Raw genomic sequence first — 10,298 nt, 5'->3', positions numbered from 1 at the left:
TTGGGGGTCACAGACAGAAACCCATAAATAATAAAGTTGTTCTTCATACAACAAGTTGCTACAGGAGTTTCAACCTCTTTACAGTTTGTTAGGTGCACCTGTTCAGTTGCTACACTTAGCTATGTAGACATGGTCAAGATGACCTGGTGAGAATCAAACCAACCAACAGGATGAAAAAGAATGGGGATTTAAGTGTTTTTGAACGTGGTATGGTTGTTGGTGCCAGACAGACTAGAAACTACACTGGAACTTTCTGTATAAACTAAGGATTTCAGAAAGAATGGTCAGGAAAAAGAGAAAACGTCTCATGAGCATCAGTTCTCTTGGGGGAAAAAACATAAAACTGAGCTATGCAGAAGAGCGTCTAAGAATTGCATAACAAGTTAAACCTTATGGACTACAGCAGCAGATGACCTCACCAGATGCCACTCCTGAAAACACAAAACTAAACCCCAAAATTGAACTAAAGATCAGAAAAACATTGTCTGGTCTGAGAGTGTGGCATATGCAACATGAAAGCAATCCTGCCTTATATCAACGGTTCAGGCTGGTGGCAGTGTTGTGGAAGATCTGGACCCCTTATTTCCAAATGAGCACCAGCTGGTGGAAAAGACTCCCAAAAACCACACGGGCTATTGTTGCTGACCATGTTCATGCATTTATGTAGGGTGACCATATTTTGATTTCCAAAAAAGAGGACACTTGGCCCAGTCACGAAGAACTTTAAGAATACTGTTTGCTTAAAGAAAACTTTAACATATTTAAACGATGCCTTCTCTGTGCTGTTATGTGAATGGTGAAATAAAAAATGTCATATAGGCTTTTACAAGTCAACAAGTGCAAAAAAAGTGGAGGGTTGGTCATCCTAATTTATGACCACAGTGTACCCATCTTCTGATGGCTGCTTCCAGCAGAACAATGTAAAATATTACAAACTTTATATAATCTCAAACTGGTTTCTTGAACATGATAGTGACTTCACTGTACTCAAAAGGCTTCTACAATCACCACATCTCAATCCAGAGCACCTTTGAGACTTGGGGGATCAGTAGGTCCACATTACCCATGTGCAGCCGATAAATCTGCAGCAACTGTGTGATACCGTCAAGGTGTACCAAACAAAGTGGCTGGTGTAATGTATATTTCATTTTTAATAATCCTGAAATACAGGGAAGATAAGTACCTCTATAATTATTAACTTGTGACTATAGTTTTATTGTATGCGTTTAGTTCTTCATTTAAACGCATATATCATTTAAAGCACAACATACGCTGATCTACTGGATATTAGATAAAACACTGATCTTTTGGATTAAAAACGTAGCGTGTGACGTAGGATCAACTAATTGGGTCTGATCGATTGTGCATGTGCACTGGCTCGCTCTTTCACGTGCGTTTTTCAGTCTGTGGCTAGCTGACTCAGTAGCTTTAACGTGACTAGCGGTCACATCACACACACACAGAGGTAAACATTAACCAGCACAAGTTGTTTGCGTGTTAAAGAAACTTTTTGCTGGAAAGAAGAACATGGCGACAACTAGGTCTGTTCAGGCTAAAGGATATTTGCTGTACAGGTAAGCTATTTCTGTCAATCTGCACGGAACCAGCAGGTAAACCAGTTTTTGCAGACATAGGAAAACATGTGGACCCATTTAAATAAATGAATTGTTAAAGCAGCAAATGGCAAACGGTTAAACATTATTTTTCGCAATTCAATATCTTTTATGTTTTCAGACATATTGCATATGGATATATTGTATCTCTACATTATGTTCCTATGATACGTTTATGTTTTTCAAACATGGTTTGATCACTTGGAGGACCTCTGAACTTTGTCCTGTCTGAACTTTTTTGCCTCTATAGGGTTACGTAACCACCACTAGGATAACTGGGTCCCAGCAAACTGAACATGGGGCCGATAGCATGTTGTGTATGACACGTACTCATCTGAGAGTAGGATGATCAGATGTCTCTGTTTATGTTGGACAGCACAGCTCTCCCCTTTTCTTTTTCTTTTTAATCCATTGTCCCACACATTGAGCCAGTGCCCCACTGAGAAATCCTAAGCTTTGCTGATTTTTGGTAAATATGGTGGAAAGTACCTCAAAGAAAATAAAGTGACAGTTTATTCTGGTAAATACAGTTTTTGTCTGGATGCAATTTTGGATTTTTTTTTTTTTTTTTTATAAACAAGGGAAAATATAGCGTGTTGTGACACACCATCTGTGTGTCATAATTGGCTAAAATGGTCAGATATTGCTCAAAAACTTAAGCTAACCTATGAATATCATCCCTATTGAAATCCAGTGATCATTACCAGATAGAACAGCAGCTAAATAGCTATTGAAATAAAAGAGAACACAGGAGTATATAAAGCACGAGACGTAAGACCAAACTTCAGCTTTAATCCTCTATTGTATTTACTTAGAACGAAGTAGGAAAGTTTGCATTTAAATATAATTTATTCAGCGTATACATGCTAAAAGCTAAGCTGGTAACCTACACACTTGATTGCATGTTTAAATTGTTTAAGTTTCCCCAACATTTCTGGCATGCCCCACATTGTCTCACACAAACACAATGTTTTTACCACATGTAGTTTTGTGGGATTGGTCAACTTATCTTTAGCATATGATTTAAATATTTCATTTAACATTATAATTGGATTTCCTTTTATTCTTGGCCATTTTTCAGCCTTATCCATCAAAACTTTGTGGCTACTAACAAGTTTCTACCTTAGGTAACACACCTCCACAAGACCCATGATGACGGCCTTTCATCAGAACCATTCAATAACAGCCAGATTTTAGAAATGATCTGTCCTGCGGCATTGATTTTAGAGCCAATGAAAATGTTGTCTCACTATGTGGGATGGGGAACAAGGGATGAAAATGTTGTGCAGTTCCACACAAAGTGGGTCAACGGGTTACCATATTTTTTTGGGCCTCCATCCAGTACGCATTTGCTCCGTCACTGACTGAAATGTTATTCAGAAAACAAGTCTTTGGCTTATTATATGCTTTGTTATTGTTGATAGGGTGCCATGGGAAATGCATTTTTAATTATAGCTTCCAATTAAAGCCATTGGCCCATGGGGTTATTAAAAGAAACGTCCCACTGACCTTGAAAGTTTTAGGACTTTAGAATGACAAAACAAAGCAAAAGACTCAGCAGATGACTTTGCAAGTACTAACTTGAAACATAATATGGCTTCCTAATCCATTAGTGGGGATACACCAGCCATACAGTATGAGGCAAATCCAGGATTTGAGGTTAATGTGACATTGTATTAAAATTGGGAGTTTTAAAAAGAATTACAAAGGTCCCTGAATTTCAAATGTAGCTGAGTTTAAGTATGTTTGTCAATTTTACTGTCACTTTTCTTAATGAAACTGCTGTTTTACTGTTTGGAATAATTCATATCACCTGTACTTCTCTTCTTTTCATTGGAACACCTTCTAAAAGTACAGCTTTAACACTTGACAGATTGAAGTTTTACTTCTCTGCTATGTGGGGCAAGAAACGGCTAGGTTAATATTCAAATACCATTTGGAGCCTCTTGGATAGTTCCAATAGTTGTAAAGTGAATAATATTCCCCCTTTATCCACTCCAGAGTGGGTGAAATAAAAAAGTTTTATGGTTGAAGACACAAGCTGTAGCATTCAGCCCACTCACTCATACAGTATGCATATTTTTCATATCAAAGAATATTAGCATGACTATCTTTTAGCCCATATGTCATGCACATCTCCATGTTCCTTTTTAAGTTTTTCTTTTTTATATTGACAACTTCTGGGTTTTTATGTTTTTGCTCCGAGCTTTTGTGAAACTTTCTTTCATCTTGTTTCTGTGTAGGAGGTTTTCAGAGAGCAGCGACAAAGGCTGGTTCCGATCCTTATTTGTGCACAAAGTCGATGCCAGGAAAGATGCTCACTCCAACCTGCTTTCAAAGAAGGAGACCAGCAACTTGTATAAGATTCAATGTAGGCCTACACCTTTTTACTTACATAAAAGCAAGGGTTTAGTTTCTTTAAGTGTTGGGTTACAGAAGGCCAAAGACAAGTGCCTGCGATACACTTACATCACATTATTGTGACATGGATCCTGTATATGTCTCAAAAGTGAAATAAATCATTTAAATGGAAGGCCATATGACCTCAGAGAAAACTGAAAACAACATGAGAGATGAAAATGGGGCTCCTCTGCAACAGCTTATGCATACACAAAACACTGTCAGCAACAAGTAATTCTAAGATAAGATGATGTCTCATGCCTGTAAACTTTAGTGACATCTGAACAATTTGTCTGGTTTTCTTTTAGTCTGCAGAGGTAACTGTTTCTGTCTCTCAAACAGAAATCTATCATTCTCTCGGGGCTTTGATCTTTTGTGTTGCGTACATCACACCGCACAGGGATTTCAATTTGAACACTCTATCAGCCGTTGCCTATAACCTATTGCAAGTGAATCAGTTTTGTATATCAAGTCTTTGCTGAATCGGAGTGTGAAATTACTTTGTTGAAGAATTTGAATGTTGCTTTTATTTTTTATTTTTTTTAATGCATCCATTTCTGATAGGTTTCTCTCTGCCTTTTTTCTTTTTCAGTTCATGACGTCAAACCAGAATGCCTAGAAGCATACAACAGTCTGGAGTATGTACTGATACATTTGAAATATTTCCTGCATCTCTGTCAGTCAAGTTACGTTTTCAGTGCTTTACTTTCTTTGGATTTCTTTCAGCAGTGCAATAGACAGTGTGCTGGACTAATTAATCAAGATATGGTCTGAACAAAGTTAAAATCAGATGAGCTTCATGATATAAATGTATTTAAAAAATGAAGTGAAGATACAGCTGAGTTTATATCTTGGATGGATTTTTATGCTTCCTGACTGCCCTCTAGGTGGTTTTTAAGCTAAAGTGAGAGCATTTCCAAACAGCATACACCTTCATTAACTTGTATTTTATTTTTTATTTTTTTTTGCTGGCTTTAGGGCTGAAGTGCAGAAAAGACTTCACGAGGACCAGGACTACCCGTGTGAGGTAGTTGGAAGCTGGAATACCTGGTATGGAGAACAAGATCAGGCTGGTAAGCAGTAAATGCAAAAAGACACCTTTGACTGATCACTGCTGCTTTCCTCTATCAAGTTCCCATAAAACACAATTTCAGTGGCTGACTTTTTGCAAAGCTTTGCAGACGGATGCTACCTGATGACTCACAACCAGCACTTCACCTTCTGCATATATGATAAATTAACGTGATCATTTAAGTGTATTTTATACATAAAAAGCAGTCAGTAACTATAAAAAGTAATTGCATGGTGATGGAGGTTCTTTATCTCTTAGTTGTGTGGGTGGCATCAGACCTTATGCAGTGCTACAGTGACATCTGCTGTTGTTTTTCTGCAGTGCATCTGTGGCGATACAGAGGAGGCTACCCAGCTTTGACTGATTGTCTGCAGAAGTTGAGAGCTAACAAGGCATGCTGTGACCTTTTTAAACGTCTCTTATTCAGTCAACATTGCATACAATACATACAAGGCCTTTGATTTTCCAGGGGAAAATTGCTTATTTTGTTGTTTTAATTTGTTGCGTTTTTTTTGTTTGCTTGTTTTTTTTAAGTAATAATTTTCTTTAAATGTTAATGTGTTGTTTCTGTGGAGAAAAGGCATTTCAGGGGTGCTGTTTTTTGTTTGTTTGATTTTTAAGATATAATATTAATATTCACTTTTTAGTGTTATAAACAAACATTTTATCCCTTTTTAGGAGTACTTAGAGTTTCGGAAGGAACGGGCCAAAATGTTGCTTTCAAGACGAAATGAACTTCTTCTGGAGTTCAGTTTCTGGAATGAACCCCTTCCCAGACAAGGACCAAACCTCTATGAAATGCGCACCTATTACCTTAAGGTATCTATTTATGCTACACATTTTTAAAATGCATAGCTTGAACATGTGTGACCAGTACAACATAAATACTGTTTGATTTGTAGGAAAACTAACAAAGCAGTCTGTTTCTGGGTTTCCCTAACGTCACTTTTATCTTCAGTAAGCAAGTGAGCCTCTTCAATTTTATTTTTATACGTAGTCTTCCATTTCAGAAGCTCAAAAGTAATTGGACAGTTCATTGACGAGCAGTTTTATGACCAGGTGAGGCCTGTTCCCATTTTACCCCAAAATAATGGGAGGATAAAAATGTAGAAAAGGAAAGACACAGCTCACCATCCAAATCATCCCATGTTGTCTGTCAAATATGGTGGGGGCAATTTTGCATATGGGCATGTAGGCCTGCTAAAGCATGCTTTTTATCTACTGAAGATAGAACTGAAGACGGAGAGACCCAGAAACAAGAAGCAAATGAAGGTGACAGCAGGAAAGGCCTGGCAGAACATGACATCTGCTCTTTAGATATATCCTGATTACTTGATTTGAAATCTCCTGTGGTGATTTACAAAAGCAAAATTACAAAAAATATACACATCTGCATGTTGTATACTATTTTTAAGTGCATGGCAGGGTCCACATTTAGCAAAATCTAGATGTATTAGTGTACTGTTCATGTGCTGTTCAAACAGAAATAATATAACTTTGGTAATCCTGTATAACTGTCAGTGCAGTTTTTATAAATTTGTTACATAACTAGCATAGTTCTTATTCTCAATGTTTTCTTTCCATATTTTTCAGCTGCTTGTCTTGAACAAGTAATCCAATTCTCATCTGTTTGAAGTAGTCATATTTTTTTCACCTCTGGCCTATTCTGCAATTTTGCCCTTCCAAGGTTTCCTGCTTAATTTCAGCTCACTTATTCAGACCTGACTCACTGAATTGAAGAGTGTCACAAGTGGAGAGAAGTTCAAAAACAGCTATGATAAAAATCTGTTTACTCAATGCTCCAGTTCTTCTTGCATGCAGGCTTGTGACACCCAGAGTTCTCTGATCAGTTAAAAAAAAACAACAACAACAAAAAAAAAAAAACGTAGCTATGAATAATAGATAAATAGTGCTTTCAGTCTTTCAGTTCTATGGAAATATGATGGTGGTAATGTCATAATCTAGTTTCAAACCTATTCTAATTAATATTATACTTGTGCTTCAGCCAGGAACCATGATTGAATGGGGCAATCGCTGGTGAGATACGTTGAATTTATTTAAACATATGTCATTTGTCTGAATCTCTTTCAGTGGAAGTGAAAATATCAGAAGTGTTTCAGTGATCTTTATACTAAATAAGATAATGTTTTGCAACAGGGCGAGGGCAATCAAACATAGACAAGAAAACAATGAGGCAGTAGGCGGTTTCTTCACACAGATTGGCCAACTCTATGTTGTTCATCACTTGTGGGGTGAGTAATTAAGCACTCTACACTTAGAACATACCAGTAAGATGAGGTGATTGACTGCTGTATGTTAAAATGTCTGACAAGTTTGGTCTGGCTGAATTTCAGCTAACTGAATGCTCCTGCATACATTCTGTATTCTAATGAATCACTAAAGTTCAGTGTGACGGTTCCAACATAAGCCCGGGTGTGTCAAACATCAACAAAGGATGATTTTACACTCGACATAACATTTGGACTTTTGATTGCATCTTGGAACAGGAAGCGAGTCAATCAAATTATTAAAGGTGTTTTAAGAGTGGTTGTCCATATTTTTAATATCATCTGAACTCTGGTTCAGATGATATTAAAAATATCAAGCCTCTGGGCTAGAATCATAAATTTCACAAATTTTTGAAGCCTGTATTATCTCAATGAAGTAAGGGCATTCAGACAAAGAGCTATGTCAGTGTGTTTCTTTAAAATGACAATAGCATGAGGAAATACTGAGACATATTGTTGTATTGCAAATATTTTCCATATGACATGTTTGGCTGTTTTATTCACTGACAGACAGAATGCACTAATACTTGAAATTCAAAACACACGGGAAGAAATATTTGGGTGGCTTTTTTTACGTTGATCAAATTGACCCATATGTGACCCACAAACTACATGTTCGTACCTGAAATGTGGTAGAACAAGAGATTCACATCATGTACTGCACGTGCAGCTGATGAATTTGCAGTAACAGTGCGATCCTATTATGTGAAAATGGATCGGAGTGTTTCCAGCACCTGGTTCAATCTGTGTAGTTAAGAATTGAGTTTTGATGGCAAAAGAGATTCGGCCTGATGTTAGCAAGGTTGCCAGTGAATGAAGTTGAACTAATGAAGTTGCCAGTGACTATAAATTTTATCCACACATAATGCGATGTAATGTGTGTGTGTGGTGGAGTTTTTTGCTTTGCTTTTTTCGTTGGAATTTTTTTTCTTTGCCGTCTTTTGATAGCTTACGAAAGCCTCCAGTCCCGAGAGGAGACAAGAAACTCTGCCTGGCGGAAAGAAGGATGGGACGTAAACGTGTATTATACAGGTAAGAAAGAAATGCTTCACCCAGATGCCTTAAAAACCCAATGTTCTTGTCAGGGCTTTATACCTCGCTGATTATTTTTACCTGCAATTATATTCAGCAAAGTTGAGACTCGTAGATCACCAAACTTTTTTAATCATAGATGCCTCCCAACAACTTTCTGCTGAAATGTTTAATGTGGTCTCTGTACTGGATCTGAAATTTGTATTTCTTTGAAGTAGGGCTAAAATAAACCTTCAATGTTTTCTTTAAATGTTTGCCACAAAATCAGAAAATTATATAATGCTGCCTCCCCTCCCCCATTGTTGTTATTGATGGAGATGACAGGATTGCATAATAATAATTTTTTTTTTTTTTTAAATCGTAATTTATTGGCCATCCATGGTAATGAGACTTAAGCAGTATGAGCATCAAATTATAAAATGATACTGCCCAGCTTGAAGAATTTTAAGAGCTGTATGTTTGTTGTTTGCTTTCCTGTTTATTTATTATTACAATTGTAATTTTCGGTATATCATTTTCTAACATGTGTCTTTCTGTCTGTCCTCAGTGCCTTTGTTGCAAAGTATGGAGTCAAGAATAATGATTCCAACTAAGAGTTCACCTTTACAATGAGAAAGCGACTGAGACTGCAAATAATTCAATGACCAAATTTTACTAATTGTAGTTTCCATTTCTTTTGTATGATCTGTGTTGTTACTAAAAGCATTGAAGTAAAACTTCTGATTCCATGTTTGTGATATTGCCAAAGTCAAAAGTAGTTGTACAATTTCCAAGCACATTCAGTATGAAGAACATGAAAAACCAAGATTTGCAGGGGTTTAGATAAAACACGTGAAGGGGGGAAAACACAAGAGAAAAGGTGTTTGTGCGTTACGGTGTTATTGAGGAATTTTTACCTTCTGATTTAGTGGAGTGAAGTGAGGTGTGTTTGCTCTGTTTTGATCATTAATTGATGTAACGGAACACATATTGGGGGTTTTGTTTGTTTTCTTTTCCACAATACATTTTTTTATGATAGTACTATTAAATGTACATGAATGACTTAATGAATGAGATCATGCTAAGTTGCAACAGTGAATGTAAAACAACCATTTGATAAAAAAAATTAAAAAAGCCTGCCTCACTGATTGTACTTGAAAATTAAGTACATTTCAATTTTGCAGAATTGAAATCTACTTAAACAGAATTTTTTCTGTTTATGAAAGTAACAGCTGCAATTATTTGATAAATGAAAACTTTATCATATAAGATCAAATCAATAAAATATGAAGATAAGATCAATCAAGAAACTAGTCAGTGAGTTCACCTGTAGTCTATGGCCATTAAGGTCGCAAGAATTTTACTCAGAGGTCAGGTTCAACAAGCATTTCTTTATTGACCTTTGGGCAATGTTACAGACACAGAAATATCCTTTATTGCCCATACTTGGGAAATTCACATGTTTCAGCACCAAAGTGACAGGCGGATACAGATTCTCACAAAAGTAAAGAATATAAAATAAAAAAACAAGAAATGGAAAGCACAGGGCAAATTTACAATGTAAGAAAAAAAATACTGTATAGTTATTAAAAATATACCCAGGCTCAAAGAACTGTGCAGCTGAGTAGGATGGGTTTTTTTTTCTTTTACAGAAGTACAAAAAGTGCTGTGAAAAGTGCTTAAAAACAACAAAGAGACACACTTTACAGGAAATTGAAAAACTGTGCAAATAACAGCAGTGATGCAAACAACTTATTGTGTTCATTGGGATCAGTGATGGATACAAAGTCTAACAACTGCTGGGAGGAAGGATCTGTGATAATGCTCCTTTGTGCAGCTAGGATGCAGCAGTCTGTCACTGAAGGAGCTCTCCAGTTCTGCAACAGATTCATACATGGGGTGGGAGACACTGCC

The 10,298-nt window shown here is 36.7% G+C and overlaps 1 protein-coding gene across 1 annotated transcript; it reads left to right on the top strand.

Moving 5' to 3' along the window:
* The first annotated feature begins 1,328 nt into the window (after window positions 1-1,328).
* Window positions 1,329-9,133, top strand: nipsnap1 (nipsnap homolog 1 (C. elegans)). The gene is made up of 10 exons (XM_004566700.5): window positions 1,329-1,574; window positions 3,857-3,984; window positions 4,606-4,651; window positions 4,992-5,086; window positions 5,407-5,477; window positions 5,764-5,904; window positions 7,091-7,122; window positions 7,243-7,337; window positions 8,322-8,405; window positions 8,953-9,133. The coding sequence occupies exons 1-10, from the start codon at window positions 1,528-1,530 to the stop codon at window positions 9,015-9,017; spliced, it is 804 nt and encodes a 267-aa protein (XP_004566757.1). The 5' UTR covers window positions 1,329-1,527; the 3' UTR covers window positions 9,018-9,133.
* Window positions 9,134-10,298: the final 1,165 nt, after the last annotated feature.

This window comes from Maylandia zebra, linkage group LG12 (assembly GCF_041146795.1).
Source record: "Maylandia zebra isolate NMK-2024a linkage group LG12, Mzebra_GT3a, whole genome shotgun sequence".
Classification (NCBI taxonomy): Eukaryota; Metazoa; Chordata; class Actinopteri; order Cichliformes; family Cichlidae; genus Maylandia; species Maylandia zebra.
This window is presented reverse-complemented; position numbering and strand designations above follow the sequence as displayed.

Bases quoted from the DNA above. Each gene is read 5' to 3' on its own strand.
- nipsnap1 (XM_004566700.5), top strand. From the start codon at position 1,528: ATGGCGACAACTAGGTCTGTTCAGGCTAAAGGATATTTGCTGTACAG. The intron at 1,575-3,856 runs GTAAGCTATTTC...GTTTCTGTGTAG, and splicing joins AAAGGATATTTGCTGTACAG to GAGGTTTTCAGAGAGCAGCG. The intron at 7,123-7,242 runs GTGAGATACGTT...GTTTTGCAACAG, and splicing joins ATTGAATGGGGCAATCGCTG to GGCGAGGGCAATCAAACATA.